Source organism: Sphaeramia orbicularis, chromosome 5 (genome assembly GCF_902148855.1).
Source record: "Sphaeramia orbicularis chromosome 5, fSphaOr1.1, whole genome shotgun sequence".
NCBI lineage: Eukaryota > Metazoa > Chordata > Actinopteri > Kurtiformes > Apogonidae > Sphaeramia > Sphaeramia orbicularis.
This window is the reverse complement of record NC_043961.1, coordinates 57,715,437-57,737,211: the sequence shown is the minus strand read 5'-3', so window position 1 is coordinate 57,737,211 and position 21,775 is coordinate 57,715,437. Positions and strand designations below refer to the sequence as shown.

At 35.3% G+C, this 21,775-nt stretch overlaps 1 protein-coding gene across 3 annotated transcripts in view; it reads left to right on the top strand.

Moving 5' to 3' along the window:
- Window positions 1-21,775, top strand: part of arhgef10la (Rho guanine nucleotide exchange factor (GEF) 10-like a) — a 253,242-nt gene that overhangs the window by 167,158 nt on the left and 64,309 nt on the right. For all 3 annotated transcript variants that reach the window (XM_030134274.1, XM_030134275.1, XM_030134273.1), the window contains one exon: window positions 16,131-16,217. In XM_030134274.1, coding sequence (XP_029990134.1) covers window positions 16,131-16,217 — 87 coding nt within the window. The remainder of the gene's footprint in view (window positions 1-16,130; window positions 16,218-21,775) is intronic.

The following is a 21,775-nucleotide window of genomic DNA, read 5'->3' as shown; positions in this document are numbered from 1 at the left end:
TATTATTATGGGATGGTGCGAAAGTGTCCACTGTGTTGGCTGATATGGAACTAAGACAGCAAAACCGATGAATATACGAGAGAACAGATGCAGAATGGATGTCCACTGGAGTGACCACTATGCGTGAAAGGGTTAAACAAATTCTGCATCCTTTATACGTTTACCACTGACGGAATGCCGTTCTTCGTCTGGGTTTTGCTTTTGGTGATAACCAGAGCAGCTACTTTAGTAAAAATCACTCATCATAGTAGCTTGTTTTAGTGTGCATTACCTGTAGCCGTGCTCAGGATGTAAGTAATTTCAGGTTGACTGGCGATTCAGTCTGTGGCCGTTCAGCCTGTAGCCTTAGGCGGTGGGGTTGCAGTGGGTAGGGAGCGCCAGCACCAGTCAATTACCAGTTAATAAACAGTGGAAGTTTTCTATTAGTGCTTGTTAGTGCGTGTAAAAGATTGTTGGTATGTGGAACGGGGAGGGGGGGGGGGGAGGCACTGTGGCTGTGGAATTAGAAAAAAAAATACAGCCATATTTTCATTCCCTGGGTTGAATACACAGCAGCCAGTTTCTCTGTATGCATGACACTGATACAGAGGGTTTATGGAGGTAATATTTGCTATTTGATGTTTTAGTAGGCTCTACAGTGCAATATATAACATTTGCAGATTCATTTTTTAACTGTCCAGAAGTGTTTGCTCATGAGTTTCACTTAATGCAATAATACATAAGTGACTATAGAGCACTCTTAGCAATAAAGAAAACCCATTCCATAAGCTTAGCGGAGCCAAACAATGTAACGCTGCCTATAGTGTGTCTTGTCATTGATAACATTATAGTCCCCGAGTGAATATGATGCACGGGCCTTTTTTTTTTTTTTTGGAAAGCAATTGTCAGAAATGTGATGTGCGGTAAATCCTTCACATATCTGAGAGCAGATTTCACAGTGCTAACAGAGCAAAATTGCTGTAAGGAAAACACTGCACCTGAGTAGCCTTGGGAAGTAAAACATTAATTGGATTTAGGGAAGTCATTCTGACCTGAGGAACAGCGCTGTGACAGCCTGACAGCCCAGAGCATGAATCATTAAAACCTTGCCCTGTCATTTTTAGACCACTACCAACAACCACAACGGCTCACATTTGTTGACACACAGAGCCAGGAGCTATAGAGGAGCGTTACCAGGCAAAAAATGTATGCGGATAAAAGCAGTGATGAAAGTGTTCTGGTTTTGGTCGGAAATCCGTTTTTTTTTTTTTTTTTTTTCTGAAAACTGAGCATATGTAGTAATAATAATAATAACGGATTAGATTTATATAGCACTTTTCTATGAACACATACTCAAAGCGTGCAGTGGATACAGGGTGGGGAAGCAAAATGTACAATATTTTGAGGCAGGGATTGAAAGACAGTGTATGACCAATTAGTTTATTGAAAGTCATGAGAATTTATTTGCCACAAGAAAATTGACATAATAGAAAATGTTTTTATTCTATGTGTCCTCCTTCTTTCTCGATAACTGCCTTCACACGCTTCCTGAAACTTGCGCAAGTGTTCCTCAAATATTGGGGTGACAACTTCTCCCATTCTTCTTTAATAGTATCTTCCAGACTTTCTGGTAATAGTTTTGCTCATAGTCATTCTCTTCTTTCCATTATAAACAGTCTTTATGGACACTCCAACTATTTCTGAAATCTCCTTTGGTGTGACGAGTGCATTCAGCAAATCACACACTCTTTAACGTTTGCTTTCCTGATTACTCATATGGGTAAAAGTTTCTGAAAAGGTATGGATAATAGTGTTAGGTATGATTATGACATCAGTATATGTTTGGTTTCAAAACAATTGACGTAGTGCCTGCTGAGAAAAAACAACTAAATGTTCATTGTAAATTTTGCTTCCCCACCCTGTAATAATAATAATAATAATAATGGGTTAGATTTATATAGCACTTTTCTATGAATGCATACTCGAAGCGTGCAGTGGATAATAAAAAAATAAAAAAATAAATAATAATAATAATAACACTGGGTTACAAAAAAAATGTTTTTTGCAAGTTGTCTAGGTTTTTTCAACTGAATTAGGACCAGTTTGCACCGCTAAATCCAAAAATGACATCTGTTTTTCTCAATCAGGTCAGGTTTTTTTTGCTAATTTGATTTTGAAAAATTTGATCTTCTCACAATCTGCACCCAAACTTTATCTTGGTCACCAAGTTTAATACCAAAATAAGATTGGTAAGCACACTTTATGAAACTTGAGACTTGATTCCTGTTAGGTACAATGGTGTATTCACCGCAGATGTAGCAGAATACGTCAGGCTTATTTTTGCAAGATCTTCTAGTCGAAGCCATTTCATTCACCTGTAATATTAAACAAAAACATTAATCATAAATTGGCAAAAGTAAAATCTTCAGAACTCGTTTATTGCAAGAAATATGAAAGAATTTTGTATCATATGATGTGAAAATTCCCATAAATGTAAGCAAAAATGTTCAAAAGCCAATATGTAGCATAGTTCAGAAAATTGACCTGATTGAGCAAAATGAATGTGATTTTTGGATTCAGCACACCAAAATGATCCTAAATCAGCTCAAAAAACTTAAACAATAAATTGTTGTTGACCAGTGTAATACATCGGTTTTATATAGCGCTTTTCTAAGTACTCAAAGACACTTTACAAGAAACAGCCAAGGGACAAACATACATCGAACGGGTAGACAGATACAGAGTTAATACTAAATGGTAATCAAAGAACAAATACAGAGACAAATATGGACAAAAGAAAACACACAAGAGAAGGTAGATGAGAGTGGATGAGGTTGAACAGACAGTTTTCGAATGATGATCTGAAGAGGTGGGATCCATTATTCTTTCGCTCTCACATTCTCACTCTGGTGGTGGTAAACTACATCTGTATCCACAGCTGCCCTGGGGGGGGGGGGGGCAGACTGACAGAAGCGTGGCTGCCAATCTGCACCTACGGCCCCTCCCACCACCACCGAACATTCACTCACATTCATACACCAGTGTGAGTAGCAGCACTGGAGGCAAGGAGGGTGAAGTGTCTTGCCCAAGGACACAACAGCACATGACTGGGACAGAGTGGGATTGGAACCACCAACCCTCCGGTTATTGGACGACCCACTCTACCATCTGAGCCATGGCCGGTAAATTAAACGTGTCCGGATCATTTCCGTCTGGTTTGGCAACGTTTCAGCCGGAAAATTACACATAAATCGCTCCGAAAAGTGTAAATCATGTTTATCTGGGTCCGTTTCATGAGCGGGGCCATATTGCTTTTTTCTCCATTCGTCTCGACCAATGAGATGCTGGTTTACAACGCGGAACTTGTATCGATGGCTCTGATTGGTCCGTTGATGACACGTGGTCCGTTTCGCATCTCTGGAGACAAGATGGCGGATTCGCTTTGAGTATTTTACCGCCAGTGTTTTTACCTCCTGTGTGAGATGTATTTTTTCATTAAAGCTATACAAACTGATGTGGCATTTCTCACAGCACTTAGTAAAAGTCTGAACATGAACAACCCGCCTCCCTCCAAAGCCCCGCCCACTTCCCCCTGCCTGAGCTCTTATGCTCCCCTTCTCTCACCTGATGCGCACGGCGGAGGCGGAGGCGGAGGTGGAGGTCCGGTCCGCTTCGGTGTGTCCGTGGACCCCTCCCTCAGTCATCAGACACATCATCCACCTGCTGGGCTCCTGTTCCATCAGTAGACCCTGTATTTAAGGGTCTGGTGTATATTTAAGGGTGTGGTCTGTATTTAAGGGTGTGGTCTGTGTTTTAGGGTCTGGTCTGTATTTAAGGGTGTGGTCTGTGTTTTAGGGTCTGGTCTGTATTTAAGGGTCTGGTTTGTATTTAAGGGTGTGGTCTGTGTTTTAGGGTCTGGTCTGTATTTAAGGGTGTGGTCTGTGTTTTAGGGTCTGGTCTGTATTTAAGGGTCTGGTCTGTATTTAAGGGTGTGGTCTGTATTTAAGGGTGTGGTCTGTGTTTTAGGGACTGGTCTGTATTTAAGGGTGTGGTCTGTATTTAAGGGTGTGGTCTGTATTTAAGGGTGTGGTCTGTGTTTTAGGGTCTGGTCTGTATTTTAGGGTCTGGTCTGTATTTAAGGGTGTGGTCTGTATTTAAGGGTGTGGTCTGTGTTTGAGGGTGTGGTCTGTATTTAAGGGTGTGGTCTGTGTTTTAGGGTCTGGTCTGTATTTAAGGGTGTGGTCTGTATTTAAGGGTGTGGTCTGTATTTTAGGGTCTGGTCTGTATTTAAGGGTGTGGTCTGTATTTAAGGGTGTGGTCTGTGTTTTAGGGTCTGGTCTGTATTTAAGGGTGTGGTCTGTATTTAAGGGTGTGGTCTGTATTTTAGGGTGTGGTCTGTATTTAAGGGTGTGGTCTGTATTTAAGGGTGTGGTCTGTATTTTAGGGTCTGGTCTGTATTTAAGGGTGTGGTCTGTATTTAAGGGTGTGGTCTGCGCAGAACTGGGTCAGTGTCTTCACTGCACCATGGGGATGAAGTGTCCAGGCGACAGGTGCGCGCATTGTGAACACGTGGCCTCCGGGAACTTTCCGTGGACATTTGAGGTTTCATAGTCCATACGTTTATCATCCTGCATAATCCTACACTGTGTGACACCGTGTACATGTACGTGTTTGAGTCCCACGGTCATAAAAGCTGAGCTTTATGCAGACCTGTCTGTTCAGTCCAGTACAGCTGACTTCTGGACTTTTATCTCCATCCTTCCTTCATTGGACTCCTGTTTGTTCCCCTTAGTTGTTGTTTCTGTTCATGAATCCATTTTTTCCGTCCACATGTGCATATCAGTTCTATCCAAACACATTCTTAGACAGTAGACTGTTCAGTGACAGGAGGAGCAGCGCCAGTGAAGCGTCAGACTCAGAGGGACACATATCAGATGCGGAGACGACGATAATGAATCGGATGCTGGACGGCCTTAATGGATGATTGACAGGAGGCTCAGCCAGGTTCAGCCAATTATTTTATTCGGACCGAATAAAATGATTGGTCAGACTTTTATCAGAAATATATGAGAATTAAACATTTTTGAGTTTCAATACCTGGTGGATTTCTTGTACATTTTAGTTTGACACACACTTATTAGGAGCATTTTCAGATGACAAAAGAAAAGTGTAAACATGCCACATCATACGGTAGAGCTTTAATTTTGAACCTTAACGCTTTACAGGTTTTTGTTCCCAAAGTGCACCAGAATGCACCTAAGAACATGCAGAATGAAATGCTCAGAAAAGTTCAATTTTTTTTTTTTTTTCTTTCCTCACTTTCATCACTGTAAAAGACAGCCGCAATAAGTAATCCCATCCATTCTGTTCTGCAGGAATCGGTGTAATTACACAAATTCTACATTTATCTTCTAGAAAAGCAGCGGATGCTCCTCTGCTAACCGTTGCCACCTGGAACCAGCATATGGGCTGGCGCCCTCTTGGGGTAATGGGTGGGGCGGACTCTCTGTCGACCGTTGGGTCATCGGTACCCAGCAGCTGGGAGGCCGCCCCCTCATCACATCAACAAATCTCGCTTTAATTAGCTCACCTGCCCATTTCCTCCCTTTTCCTCCCCACTCTCCCCAAAGTCCTCCATCAAACCTCCCTCATCCTGCTGACGGTCTCACCTTCCTCTCTCATCGTGCCTCCTCACTTGGGAATTTGCCTCAGCTTCTCAACTGTAGACCTGCAGCTCCACAGACACTATCAACAAACCGTGCTATAAAACGGACCCGACAATTGACTTGGAGAAAGCTGGGAATCTATTGATTTTTATAAGGTTCCTCCCTGATACCTTATTAGCATTGAGATCGCCACTCGTCATTGCCGAAGACCCAGATTTCCTTGGTGCACGTCAATATCATTTGCACATTCACAGGTAGAAATGATCTGGCAGGCTTTGTTTTTATGGCCACCCAGGCTCTTTCTGTTGACTGTTTAAAGAAGTTCAATAAGTGGACCAGTGGTTTACTGTATTGATCATATCTACTCTTTAAAGGGAGCACAATCTATCTGTGATCTGTGGGTATCTGTACAAGCCTTTAGAGCAGGGGTCTCAAATCTTCAATTAAGTAACAAAAAAATCTTGAATTAAACCAAAAAAATCTTCAATTAAGTAAAAAAAAATCTTGGATTAAGCCAAAAAAAATCTTCAATTAAGTCAAAAAAAATCTTGGATTAAGCCAAAAAAATCTTAAATTGATTTAAAAAAAATCTTGAATTACGCAAAAAATCTTAAGTTTAGCAAAAAAAAAAATCTTCAATTAAGTAAAAAAAAAAATGAATTAAGCCAAAAAATATCTTCAATTAAGTAAAAAAAATTGAATTAAGTCAAAAAAAACCTCTAGAATTAACAACTTCCATTTTTTTCTTTGTTTTAATTGACTTAAGCAAAAAAATATGTGCTTGAATCAAGGAAAAAAATCTTGAATTAAGCAAAAAAAAAATCTTGAATTAAGTAAAAAAAAAAAAAAAAAATCATGAATTAAGCCAAAAAAAATCTTCAATTAAGTAAACAAAAAAATCTTCAATTAAGCAAAAAAAAAAAAAAATCTTCAATTAAGTAAAAAAAAAAAAATCTTCAATTAAGCACAAAAATATCTCAAATTTAGCAAAAAAAAATCTTGAATTAAGCAAAAAAAAAATCTTGAATTAAGTAAAAAAAAAAAAAAAATCATGAATTAAGCCAAAAAAAATCTTCAATTAAGTAAACAAAAAAATCTTCAATTAAGCAAAAAAAAAAAAAATCTTCAATTAAGTAAAAAAAAAAAAATCTTCAATTAAGCACAAAAATATCTCAAATTTAGCAAAAAAAAATCTTGAATTAAGCAAAAAAAAAATAAATCTTCGATTAAATAAAAAAAAATCTTGAATTAAGTCAAAAGAAAATCTTCAGTTAAGTAAAAAAAATCTTGAATTAAGCAAAAAAAAATCTAGAATTAACAACTTTAATTTTTTTTTTCTTAATAACATTAAATTATGGAGAGATTTACATTTACGAACTATCCTGTAACAATAAAATGTGAATAACCTGAACAAATATGAACAACCTGAAATGTCTAAAGAAAATTCAGCACAATTTGAACTATTTTCTGCCTGTTCCTTGATTTTTATAAGGTTCCTCCCTGATACCTTATTAGCATTGAGATCGCCACTCGTCATTGCCGAAGACCCAGATTTCCTTGGTGCACGTCAATATCATTTGCACATTCACAGGTAGAAATGATCTGGCAGGCTTTGTTTTTATGGCCACCCAGGCTCTTTCTGTTGACTGTTTAAAGAAGTTCAATAAGTGGACCAGTGGTTTACTGTATTGATCATATCTACTCTTTAAAGGGAGCACGATCTATCTGTGATCTGTGGGTATCTGTACAAGCCTTTAGAGCAGGGGTCTCAAATCTTCAATTAAGTAACAAAAAAATCTTGAATTAAACCAAAAAAATCTTCAATTAAGTAAAAAAAAATCTTGGATTAAGCCAAAAAAAATCTTCAATTAAGTCAAAAAAAATCTTGGATTAAGCCAAAAAAATCTTAAATTGATTAAAAAAAAATCTTGAATTAAGCAAAAAATCTTAAGTTTAGCAAAAAAAAAAAATCTTCAATTAAGTAAAAAAAAAATGAATTAAGCCAAAAAAAATCTTCAATTAAGTAAAAAAAATTGAATTAAGTCAAAAAAAACCTCTAGAATTAACAACTTCCATTTTTTTCTTTGTTTTAATTGACTTAAGCAAAAAAATATGTGCTTGAATCAAGGAAAAAAATCTTGAATTAAGCAAAAAAAAATCTTCAATTAAGTAAAAAAAAAAAAAAAATCATGAATTAAGCCAAAAAAAATCTTCAATTAAGTAAACAAAAAAATCTTCAATTAAGCAAAAAAAAAAAATAAATCTTCAATTAAGTAAAAAAAAAAAAAAATCTTCAATTAAGGACAAAAATATCTCAAATTTAGCAAAAAAAAATCTTGAATTAAGCAAAAAAAAAAAAAAATCTTCGATTAAATAAAAAAAAATCTTGAATTAAGTCAAAAGAAAATCTTCAGTTAAGTAAAAAAAATCTTGAATTAAGCAAAAAAAAATCTAGAATTAACAACTTTAATTTTTTTTTCTTAATAACATTAAATTATGGAGAGATTTACATTTACGAACTATCCTGTAACAATAAAATGTGAATAACCTGAACAAATATGAACAACCTGAAATGTCTAAAGAAAATTCAGCACAATTTGAACTATTTTCTGCCTGTTCCTTGATTTTTATAAGGTTCCTCCCTGATACCTTATTAGCATTGAGATCGCCACTCGTCATTGCCGAAGACCCAGATTTCCTTGGTGCACGTCAATATCATTTGCACATTCACAGGTAGAAATGATCTGGCAGGCTTTGTTTTTATGGCCACCCAGGCTCTTTCTGTTGACTGTTTAAAGAAGTTGTGATGTCTGTGATCTGTAGGTATCTGTACAAGCCTTTAGAGCAGGGGTCTCAAATCTTCAATTAAGTAACAAAAAAATCTTGAATTAAGCCAAAAAAATCTTCGATTAAGTAAAAAAAATCTTGAATTAAGGCAAAAAAAAATCTTCAGTTAAGTAAAAAAAAATCTTGAATTAAGCCAAAAAAATCTCAAATTTAACAAAAAATCTTGACTTAAGCAAAAAAAATCTTCAATTAAGTAAAAAAAAAATTGAATTAAGCAAAAAAAATCTAGAATTAACAACTTCATTTTTTTCTCTATTTTAATTGAATTAAGCAAAAAAAAAAACTTCAATTACGTAAAAAAAAAATCTTCAATTAAGCAAAAAAAAAAATCTTCAATTAAGTAAAAAAAAATCTTCAATCAAGCCAAAAAAAATCTTCAATTAAGTAAAAAAAAAAACTTTAATTAAGCCAAAAATATCTTGAGTTAAGTTAAAAAAAAAAAAAATCTTCAATTAAGTAAAAAAAATTTCAATTAAGCAAAAAAAAACCCTCAAATTTAGCAAAAAATCTTGAGTTAAGCAAAAAAATCTAGAATTAACAACTTCAATTTTTTTTTTTTTTTTTTTGCGCAAAAAAATAACATTAAATTATGGAAAGATTTACATTTACGAACTATCCTGTAACAATAAAATGTGAATAACCTGAACAAATATGAACAACCTGAAATGTCTAAAGAAAATTCAGCACAATTTGAACTATTTTCTGCCTGTTCCTCAGTGTTTAGTGTCTTTGTAGATCCGATCCATAATGCACATGGAGAAATTTTAAGTTGGGGCAGAATATTGTTAAAATTGCACTAAATTTTCTTAAGTTTTTTTTATTTAAATTTCAGTTTTTTCAGGGTTTTTTTTTTTTTTTTTTTTTTTGGATAGTTTATAAAAGTCAGTATTTTCATAATTTAATAGTTTTTTTTGCACCAAAACACAGACAAAAATTTGGTGTTGTCATTATTTCTAGGTTATTCTGTTATTATTTTACTGGTCCGGCCCACTGCAGATCAGATCGGGCTGAATGTGGCCCCTGATAGAAAATGAGTTAGAGACCCCTGCTTTGGAGACATTCACATATAAAACGTTGCAGTAACAGAAGAAAGGTTTCATTGTGAATTCCAATAGAGGAAATGTGTCTCATGCTAATTGCTGCATTGTTAATGTGAATTCCGATAATTGTCCTTTGCAGACGTAAGTGCGGTATAACATTTTACACATAATACAGCTAATTACTTGTGCATTTGTGCAGTTCTCCGAGATGAAGTTTTGTCTTTGTGCACCCAGTTGTTTTATAAGAGTAGGTGTCGTCATTTTTTATTTATTTTACGCTTGAATTCTAGATATTTCATTAAGGAGCGAGCCTCTTCATTTACACATCAGCTCTTTATTAGAATGGTCCCAGTGCACATTTTGAACTCCTTTTTTCTTCTTTGAATATCTTAGAAGGTTGTGTTGGGAGCTGACTAAATCCCACTAGTGCTGCCAGACTGACTCTGGAGAGTACTAACATACAAAGCAATCTAGCCCTGTGAAGATTGGCCTACGATGCTTGCCACTCTTACGCGACTGATAAAATCCACCTCCATCGAACTACTAGGACCATCCGCTATAGCGTGTCGGTCCCTCTGGTCCACCGCCAGTGTCTCTTTTTCACCACAGGGATTCCATACAGGCACATATTTTGGCCGCCGCTTAATTACCTATCAAAAAACCGTTCACTGGACTTGACGGAGCGAAATCAAAAGGGGAGGAGGGAGAGAGAGATAAAAGACAGACAGAGACAAGAGGGAAAGCACAGAAAAAAGAAAAAAAAAAAAAGGAAAGTGGGCCTGAGAGATTGATAGATAGAGGAGGAGCCATGCATCTTCATGTTGGATTTGAATAGACAGGGACCGGAGTGCACTGTAAAAAAAAAAGAAAAAAAAAAGATATTATTCTGGCAGCAAGGGTGCAAAAAAAAATACTGTTAAATAACGGAAAATAACCATCTCATAAAAATACAGTAATTTTCTATAATTAAAATACAGTTTTTTGCCCTAACTTTACATGAGATTTTTTTTTTTTTTTTGACTTTTTAATGTTTAATAAAGAATATTTACATGTATTAAAACAATCAAATTACCGATAAATATATATAATGGCTAAAATTTGCTTAGAGGTTTTAGTTCTGTCTTTGTTCAAAAGAAATCTACATAAGTGAATCCCCAAAGGAACTTTGTGTTGGTAAATGCAAGTTCTGCAAATGTACAGGATTTCAGTTCTGTTCAACATGTTGGTGCTCATATGAACTATGTTTTCAGCTCAAAAATGTCCAGTTTCATCACAGTTAATGCTAGATTTTCATGTCATAAATGGCCAAGTTATATTTGAACTGAATTTACCTGAAAAACAAATATTCTATTCTTTAAGATTCCCCAATTTTTCTTACCAGATTCTATCCTACATATCACGTTTTATTTTCACAGGTTCAATCTGGAGTATGGTGCTGATCCATCCTGCTTATGTTACACCAACACATACATTAAGAATGGCACACGTCACTTTTTAAATCAACAGTTTTCTAATAATAAGCATTTTTATACAGAAATAACAATTCTATATTGTTATTTACTCTTTAGTCTGATGATAAACTATACAATAAATAATTGTGATCCTAGTTTTTGCACAGGGATCATTAGTGTAAACGGTGACATGGCTGCAGAGCATCAGTATGATGGGATCCACAACAACCATGTCACATCCGTCCACTGACACATTTAGTGTTTTTGTGTCAGCTGTTATTGTTTTAGATCCACAACACTAACATTTATGAATAAGAGGAGAATTAGCAATAGTAAGTCTATAAGTTTATTACTAATAAAGTACTGGTACTGACCAGAGCATCATGGGTAATGTCACATCCGTCCACCAGCAAAAGTTTTCACATAGACGTTTTATTCCAAATCCAATATTTCTGAAAATAGAGCTTCCACTGTCAAATAATATCAGTAGTCTGTGCACAAATGGATTAGCATTATTTCAACACAGTTCTATGTATTTATGACAACTTTTTTTTTTTTTTTTTACAAAAATGGCCACTCATTTGACCCCCTAAGTAAATTTTAGTCACTATAAACATATATATATATATATATATGTATAATTTTCAATGAAACTCAGTTGTCCAATCCACTGATAAAAACTTTATTTGGACAGTTTATCAGTGCTTACACATGTTATACATTCACAAAAATACATTTATTCAACATTTTTGCTGTGAAACCTCCCGTAATTACACACGATATTTGTCAATTAATAAACAAGTCTTGTTAAACTCACAGAACAAATACTTCTTTTACGGTTAATTGTCAGTAATTTTATCTCGGCTTATTTTTTTACAATATTGAACTTTAAATGAACAGTTTAATCTCATAAATAGACAATAAATATTTGTGAAACTACGACACATTTGCAAATGTATTTTAACTGTATTTTTCTGTGAAAAAAAAAAATCTTTTAAAAAATGGAAATTTCACGGTTATTCAGTTACATTTTTTTCGTGTTATTTTACATTTGACGTGTAAAATCACAGTCTGTTTTTGTCATTTCATTGATATTTTCCTGTTTCTTAAAAATACAGGAAAAATCTGGAAAATAAACGGTAAAAATTCTGTTAAATTACAGATTTTTTTTTTACAGTGTGGGGTGGCGGCGCTGGAGAAATAGCCTTACAGTCCAGATGGGGAGAGCATGAGTCTGACCAGAGCATTTTTTTTTTTTTTTTTGGAGTGTTTACAAACACACTCTGCAAGAGACAAAAGGGGAGGGTCCTGGTCGGCGTGGGCAATAAATTACCTTTGATTGATGCCGGCTGCCGCAGAGGATGACAGTTAAAGACGCGCAGCTCTCATGGATGACCCTCCGTATACTCCCTCCAACCCACTACTGACTGACTTTCATCCCCCACCAGCCCGGCAACACACAATTAGCTTTTCCGTCTGTCACATGGCCCACCCTTAGCGGTCATACTGCAAGATAATAATCACTTCCTACTAGACATACTGCTGGTTAGAAGAGCAGCTTTCACCACAGGGGGTTTGACACACTATCAGCCACGGACTCTATAATGTAAATGTCAGCCTCCATCATTTTCGTTTCAGGCAAACAAATCTGTTTCATGTTAAGGCATATTTCCCCTCTCGCTTTTAGAGGCTGTTTTATTAGTCAGAATTATTTAGACCACTCTTTCAGCTGACGACTTCACACTCCTCTATAGCCTTGTGTTATCTCCAGGTTGATTTAAATTTTTACGAGTACACAGCACAGGCAACGGTGGAATCATACATTCAGACAAGTAAGAAAATGGAAGATTGGTACATATGTGGATTAGTCATTCATTCACGTTCGCAAGACGCTACAACAAAACGAGAACCTGTGTTTGCCTTTAATAAATCAGAATCAGAATCTCTTTATAGTCACTGTACAAGTACAACGAAATTCAGTCAATGAGTAAAAAATCTGTAAAAATCAGCAAAAAAATAAATCAGTAAAAAATCAGTAAATCAGTAAAAAATAAAATATATATATATATATATATAAAGATAAATGAATAAATCAGTGGAACATTAAGCGCTGTAGTACATGATGATGATGAAATTCTTTAATCAGTCATCACATACAACCAGTGTCAACACTACAAACATTACCAACAGGTTAGTGCAGTGTTTTTCAACCTTGGGGTGGGGTCGCTTGGAATTGAAATGGGGTCGCCTGAAATTTCTAGTAACTGATAAAAAATAAAAACTTACTAATAAAAAATATATGGTGAGTTGACAGAGACAATCCCAATCCATAAAAGACATGACAAACTGAGTCTGAAACTGCAGCACTGTGGTTCTGTTTATCTGTCAAATGTTCATTGTGGTCAGTTTCAGATGCTGCAGCTCTTTCATAATTCATAGTTTCAGTTCTTGTTTGTTCAGTATTAATTGTCAGCCTTGTAAATCCAAGCTGGACTGACTGTACATATCCTGACCAAGGAAAATCAAATTCTCACTTTGTGCAGTAATCTACACCTGGCTTTACTGCCTCCATCCAGAATAATACACATTATATAGACTAAATGTCCTCTAAAATTAACATTTATTTACAACATATTATAGCAAACTATTACATGATCAAAAACAAATTAATTTTAGCAAAAAAAGTCTCCGTTTTGAATGTCTGGGTTCGCCAGAAATTTGTGATGTTAAAATAGGGTCAGGAGCCCAAAAAGGATGGGAAGCACTGGGTTAGTGGCTGAAAAGGCCCAGGCAGAAGCAGAATGTTTATATGAACCCTTTCATGCATAGGTCACTCCAGTGGACAGTTATTCTCCAGCTGTTCTCTTGTATATTCATGGGTTTTGTTGTTTTAGTTCCATATCAGCCAACACAATGGACACTTATGTATCATCCCATACACTGACATTCATATCATTTCTGTAACTGTGCTGTTCTTGATAAACCTGATCTGATGTGACATGTTTGAGTCTAAATCAATTATTTGTTAGACAAAAAGTTTTTTTTTTTGCATATTATCTCCACGAAGTGAGTAATTACTAGCATTAGAATATGTTAAAATGTGAGAAGACATCAGATTGGCAGCATTAAAAATGTTTTTATTTCATTGTTTTCATATCACTTTCTGATATTTGGTTTTAAACACGTTTCTTTACTTCAAAAATTAAATGCATGGATATTTTTGTAACTCCATAGAAAAAAAAACCCTCGATCACATTGTTTTTTTCATGGCTAAGGAGGAATAAAAACACTCAAAAAATAAATCTTGACTCAGGTTCTCCCACAATTCATGCATGAAAGGGTTAATGCCTGTCCTACATAACAATTTAAGCTACCCAGCACTCAATATAGGAAAAAGAAAAAAAACAACAATGCATACAACCAAACAAACAAGCAAAAACATAAAAAGTTAAACTAAACCAGAAAAATAGAAAACATAACCAAATTAATGGTAATTTAATGTAGAGTGGAAAATAAATTATTTACTTATTACTTATTAGATCTTAACAATTGTATCCTTCAAAAATTGCCCTACGTATCATTTTTTTTAGACATCAAAATGAGCTACACATTCTTAAATCCATGCTGGCCTCATTCCACAGTTTAACTCCAAATCAACATCAATCTGAAATTTAACCCTTCAAGGTTATATAACACAGGTGTCAAACATGCGGCCCGGGGGCCAAATCTGGCCCGCCAAAGGTTCCATTGCGGCCCTGCAGGATGAAAGTGCAAAAATGAACCTGAACAGTCCAGGTTGTCCAAATTCTTTTGGTTCAGGTTCCACGTACAGACCAATGTGATCTCCAGTAAAAATAACAACACAATAACCCATAAATAATGACGACAAATTTTCTTTGTGAAAAAATTTAAGTGAAAAAAATAAGATTACACTGTGAAAATATTTACATTTACAAAACTATTCTTTCACAATAAAATGCAAATAAATACATAAATAAAAACGATGAACAACCCAAAATGTGCAATTTGAACAATATTCTGCCTGTTCTTAAATGTTTGGTGCATTTATGGATCCACTGTGATCTGGAGTTATGTTAATAATAAGAAGAAGAAGAAGAAGAATTTTTTTTTTTTTCTTTTTTTGGGGGGGTATTGGTACGTTTGTTGTATGGTTTGTTTGTATATGTTGTGTCTGTGTAGTTCCCTGTGTATGGGTACATGTTTGTGTAAGTGTATAATTTGAAATAAAGAAAAAAAAAAAAATAATAATAATAATAAGAGATGAAATATTGTAGAAATTGTTCAAATTTTAGTTCCAAACTCCAAAATTTTAACAATATTTTACCTGTTACCAAATGTTTATGTAACACTGTGTGTAAATGTACATGTATAAATAATAAGTTGAAGCATAATATTGTTGAAATTGCACAAATTTTTCAAATGAAATTTCTGTTTTTTCAGGTTATTCACATCTTTTTTTTTGTAAAATATGTAAAATGTAAATATTTTCATAATTTAATTGGGGTTTTTTTGTATTAAAACAAAATGAAAAACTTGGATTTGTCATTATTTATAGGTTATTAGGTCATTATTCTACTGGTCTGGCCCGCTTGAGATCAAATTGGGCTAAATATGGAACTGAACCAAAATGAGTTTGACACCCCTGTTATATAACAATAAAAACAATGCAAGGGTTTGTGTGTTTACCGATCAATCAATGCACATTTCTATTTCAGAACTAGTGCTCGTACTCGTCTCATAAAACACGACTTGATTGGGCACAGACGGTCCGCAGTTGTTATATTCTCTGAAAAGTTTCACTCTCTTTTGAGTAGGTTTAATACCCTAAGCAGCTGGTGCTTCAAACCGGGGTTTTTATTCACCCGAGTATTTCACAGAGGATGGCAAAAAAAAAAAAAAAAAATGAAGATACAGCTGCACTACTGTAAGGAAAGGTTCAAACTTCTAAAACCAAAGAGCAAGCTTGGATAAGAAGTTTAATTAGATAAAAAAAAAGAAAACCCCCCAAAAAAGTAGAAAAGACAGAGCGGCGTTACCCTGGAGTTGTGAACGGAAAGGTGTTAAGCCAGATGTGGTTACATATATACGACGCTGTACAATAATTAATTCCCTTTTGCATTTTATAGCTTGAAGCTGCCCTGCACAATCCTGTTCACTGCGCACTGCTGGGCTTCTCTGCAGCCAGTACCTCCTTACCTCAGGGCTATTTCTGGGTAAGTAATATTTTTCTCACACATATACACTCACCCATATATAGCAAATGACAAAGAAAAAGAACGAATGGCTTTTAGTTGCGTAGAAATTCAGCCTTTAACACAATTACTGTTAACGTTTTTGTCCTTTTCATATTCATTTTTCATTCATTTAAAAGAATTTAAAAAAAAAAAAAAGTATCTTTAGGCAATGGAATGTAACATACGCTATTATTCTCTAGAAAATATTACTAGGAAACTGTGAAAATTAATGTACTACATATAAAGGCTAGCGGTTGGTAAGTGCTGCAAAGTGTTTTATGATGAGTGAGGCAAATTGCACCTTCAGACTATCACATCACAATCCCCGGACTTGTGGGAATTTAACAGGATCTAGAAAAGGCGAACGTTTAGAGGGGAAAAAACGCCGCGTAGAATCTGCTATTAATCTTAAAGTTTACATTTTCATCCCTCCCCTCCCTTTAAGAGAGGGTAGGCAATTTATCAGGTAATCCTTTTTTTTTTTTTTTCCCTCATCCTAAAAGGTGGTTGAATCACGCGGAAGCCCACCAAAGACAGAGTACGGCTCAATGTTTCAGACTTAATTGCTTTTTGTGATGCTATTTTAACCCTTTCATGCACAGTGGTCACTACAGTGGACAGTTATTCTACAGCTGTTCTCTTATATATTCATGAGTTTTGTTGTTTTAGTTCCATATCAGCCAACACAGTGGACGCTTATGCATCATCCCAAACACTGCAGTTCATACAATTACACTGGGTTACAAAAAAAATGTTTTTTGCAAGTTGTCGAGGTTTTTTCAACTGAATTAGGACCATTTTGCGCCGCTAAATCCAAAAATGACATCTGTTTTTCTCAATCAGGTCAGGTTTTTTTGCTAATTTGATTTTGAAAAATTTGATGCATGACTTGCATACCATGTGTGACGCACAAACTTTATCTTGGTCACCAAGGTTAATACCAAAATAAGATTGGTAAGCACACGTTATGAAACTTGTGACTTGATTCCTGTTAGGTACAAAGGTGTATTCACCGCAGATGTAGCAGAATACATCAGGCTTATTTTTGCGAGATCTTCTAGTCCAGGGCTGTCAAACTCCTTTTAGTTAAGGGGCCACATTCAGCTAAATTAGATCTGCAGTGGGCCGAACCAGTAAAATAATAACATAATAAAATATAAATAATGTCGACTCCAAACTTTTCTCTATGTTTTAGAGCGAAAAAAGTAAATTTACATTATAAAAAGGTTTACATCTATAAACTATCCTTTCAAAAGATGTGAATAACATGAACAAACTAACTAACTAACTAAAAAAATAAGTGTAATTTTAACAATATTCTGCCTCAGTTTATCATTTACACACGTACATTATAATTTACAGATCACAGTGGATCTACAAATGCACAAAACATTTACTAACAGGCAGAATCTTGTTGAAATTGTACTTACTTCTCTTAAGACATTTCAGGTTGTTCATATTTGTTCAGGTTATTCACATTTTTTGTGAAATTCTACTTTGTTTTAGTGTAAATACATGAAAATATTTACATTTACAAAGAGAAAAATTTGGAGTTGTCATTATGTGTATGTTATTATGATAGTGTTTTACCAATTTGACCCACTTGAGATTGAATTGGTCTGAATGTGGAACCTGAACTAAAAGGATTGTTAATATTTTAGTGTAATTTTTGCATTTCACAAATTCATCCCAAGGGCCGGACTGGACCCTTTGGCGGGCCGGATTTGGCCCCCGGGCCGTATGTTTGACACCTGTGTTCTAGTCGAAGCCATTTCATTCACCTGTAATATTAAAAAAAAACATTAATCATAAAATGGCAAAAGTAAAATCTTCAGAACTCGTTTATTGCAAGAAATATGAAAGAATTTTGTATCATATGACGTGAAAATGCCCATAAATGTAAGCAAAAATGTTAAAAAGCCAATATGTAGCATAGTTCAGAAAGTTGACCTGATTGAGCAAAATGAATGTGATTTTTGGATTCAGCACACCAAAATGATCCTAAATCAGCTCAAAAAACTTAAACAATAAATTTGTTGTTGACCAGTGTTATTGTAACTTTGCTGCTCATGATAAACCTGATCTGCACTAACATGTTTTAGTGTAAATCAGTTGCTAATTGTTACTAGACTGTAATTATCAGTTTTCTGAAACAATTTTTTTTTTTCCATTTCCTCCTGAGACCCAGCAATGCATTTTGTCCTCTATAGGGGACAAAGGTTTGACAGTTTTACTTAAAAAATGCTGTGTATTACAACGGACATTCCGTTAAAAAAAAAAATCAGTCAATAAATAAAAATTATTTTAAAAATGTATCTGAAAAAACTGCTGCATTATGTAGTTTCCAATCAAGACATTTTTTTTTAATGTAAAAAAGCTAAAACTGTCAGTTTCCTGGGTCTCAGAAGGATAATATCTCCATGAAATTAGTAATAACTAATATTAGAGTATGATAAAATGTGAGAAAACATTAGCGATTTAGCAATTAGCAATTTTTATTTCATAGTTTTTACACAGTATATCACTTTTTGATGATGAGTTTTAAATACATGTTTCCTTGCTTCAAAAATTAAATGCATGGCATCTGGCTGAATGGACATTTTTGTGACTCCATGAAAAATAGGTTCATGAAAAAAAATAATAATAATTTGCATTGTTTTTTTCATGCTTAAAGAGGAATTAAAACACTCAAGAAAAAAAAAATCTTGACTAAGGTTCTCATAGTTTATGCATGAAAGGGTTAAATTACCATTAATTTGGTTGGTTATGTTTTCTGTTTTTCTGGTTTAGTTTCACTTTTTATGTTTTTGCTTGTTTGCTTGGTTGTATGCATTGTTGTTTTGTCTTTTTCCTATATTGAATGTGGGGTAGCTTAAATTGTTCTGTAGGACAGGCATTAAAGTGGAATGGATGCACTATCAGATGGAGAAAAGAAGATACAGTGGACCAGTGCTTTCAGGGCCGTATGATATCAGTATTAGAAGCGGCCTAAGATGCTTTGACCTTGAAATTCCTCCGGAGAACATCTTATAACCGCCGGCTTAAATGTCTGTGACCTTGTCCGCCCATAAGTGTGGCCGGTGGGTTACACCAGTCGTAGTAGAGAATGAGTTCAGAAAGGTGACTGAAGGCTGGACTGGAGTGCTGCGCTGCACACACACACACTCCTCCTCAACTGTAAGCTATTCATAAACCACAGACTTTTCAGCGTTTATCTTTGGTTGATTATACGCATTCATTTGTAAATCTCCACTTTGATGTTTACACCAAAGGGACCTGGTGTGAAATGTCAAACTCAAGCTACGACTCATGGTATCTGAGTCATATCCAACCTCCGGTCTGTTCGCGGAGGCTCGTGTCTTCATCTTACATTGCATTATCTACGCTGGATGTTAAAATTTAAGAGTATTAAAAAAAATTTGGCAGAGATGTTTAACCCATACAGAACCAAGCAAGCCGTAAGTGACTAAAATTGTCTACTGATCTAAACTGTTTCATACCTGCTGATCCATTAATCCAGTGTTTTTCAACCTTGGGGTCAGGACTCCACGTGGGGTCACCTGGAATTTCTAGTAATTCATAAAAAAAAATAAAAACTTGCTAATAAAAAATATATGGTGAGTTGAGAAAGACAATCAAAATACATAAGACATGACAAACTGTGAGTCTGAAACAGCAGCACTGTGGTTCTGTTTATCTGTCAAATGTTCATTGTGGTCGGTTTCAGATGCTGCAGCTCTTTCATAATTCATAGTTTGAGTTCTTGTTTGTTCAGTATTAATTGTCAGCCTTGTAAATCCAAGCTGGACTGACTGTACATATCCTGACCAAGGAAAATCAAATTCTCACTTTGTGCAGTAATCTACACCTGGATTTACTGCCTCCGTCCATAATAATGTACATTATATAGACTAAATGTCATCTAAAATTAAAAATTTTTTTTGCTGCATTGTATAGCAAACTATTACATGATCAAAAACAATTTAATTTTAGCAAAAAAAAAAAAAAAGGCTCTGTTTTGAATGTCTGGAGTCGCCAGAAATTGTGATGTTAAAATGGGGTCACGGCCCAAAAAAGGTTGGGAACCTCTGCACTAATTCTATGAAAACGTAAATAATTGGTGTAAAATGCAGTTAATCATCTTTTCATGGTCATCAGATGTGATCCATTTGGATGTTCAGAGGCTCCGTAGTTACCATGGAAACACCATCATCTTCTACAACATTGATTCATCAGTAAAATCCATCGAGTTTGACGAGTAACAGTGGTTGAAAACGTTTGCTTTTACATTCAGTTGTTGAAATCTTTACTGAAAAAGTCTGTTTTTCCATAGTTTTCTCTGTTTTAATATAATAAATAGGGATGCACCGATACCGATACGAGTATCGGCATCGGCTCCGATACTCAGTGTGTGTGCGTACTCGTACTTGTAAAAGATATCCGATACAAATGCACCGATACCACTTACGGCTGTGTGACATTCACAGTTCAGTGCAGCAGGTACGAGGAGGAGGAATAATGTGTGTGGAGTGTGAAGAGTGGGGAGATTTTTCTAAATAAATGACGGTGATAAAAGTAACGCTGACTGCAAGTAATGTTACAGAAACAGACAGATACAGACGCAGCGTTCTGTCCGTCCTCTGCGTACATTCCATCTGTTTACCAGCTGCTGGCGGATGCGTAAACAGAATGAGAATACCACCGGGAGTACGGAGCGGCGCGGACCACCACCACCAACAGAAGCGAAAACGAAACTTATCGCTCATTTCTCTTTTCTCTTCCTGCTGAAGCTAAACTTTTAAACCTTACCAGTGAAAACGCTGCAACATTAGTATCACAGTAGTGTTACCTCTGTCGTCTCCATGTTTGTTATTACTGACTTTCTTCTTCTTCTTCTCAAAAAACTTTCCTCTTCTTCGTGGTATTTGTACAGTATGGTTAATTCAGAGCGGCGCCCCCTGGTGGATTAATTGACAAACGCTCATTCCAACACATTAAATGTCAGTAGCAGCACTTTGTTCCAGTCAGACTAATGACAATGACAATAAAGCACATTTACAAAAGGAACTAACAACTGGAATGGGATTATTAAGGACTCGTATTGGTACTCGGTATCGGCAAGTACTCAAATGTAAGTACTCGTACTCAGTCTGGAAAAAAGTGGTATCGGTGCATCCCTAATTACATGTCATTTATTCGCCAAAATATGGATAAAATCACATGTAGAATCACATTTACAATCTGAGGTTTCATTGTAGTTTCCCCACAAATTGTCTTTATGTGTGTTTTTTTAAACAGTTGCTCTTCCATAGAAATGCATTAAAATAATAAGTAAAGTAATTTTTAAAAAGTGTTTCTCTTTGGAATTAAATATGCCCCATTTCCACTACGTGGTATCGGCTCGGCTCGACTCGGCTCAGCCTTTTTTGCGTTTCCATTACGAAAAAGGACCTGGAATCTGGTACCCGGTACTACTGTTTTGGTATCACCTCCGCTGAGGTTCCAGGACTGGGGACCAGATACTAAAACGTGACGTA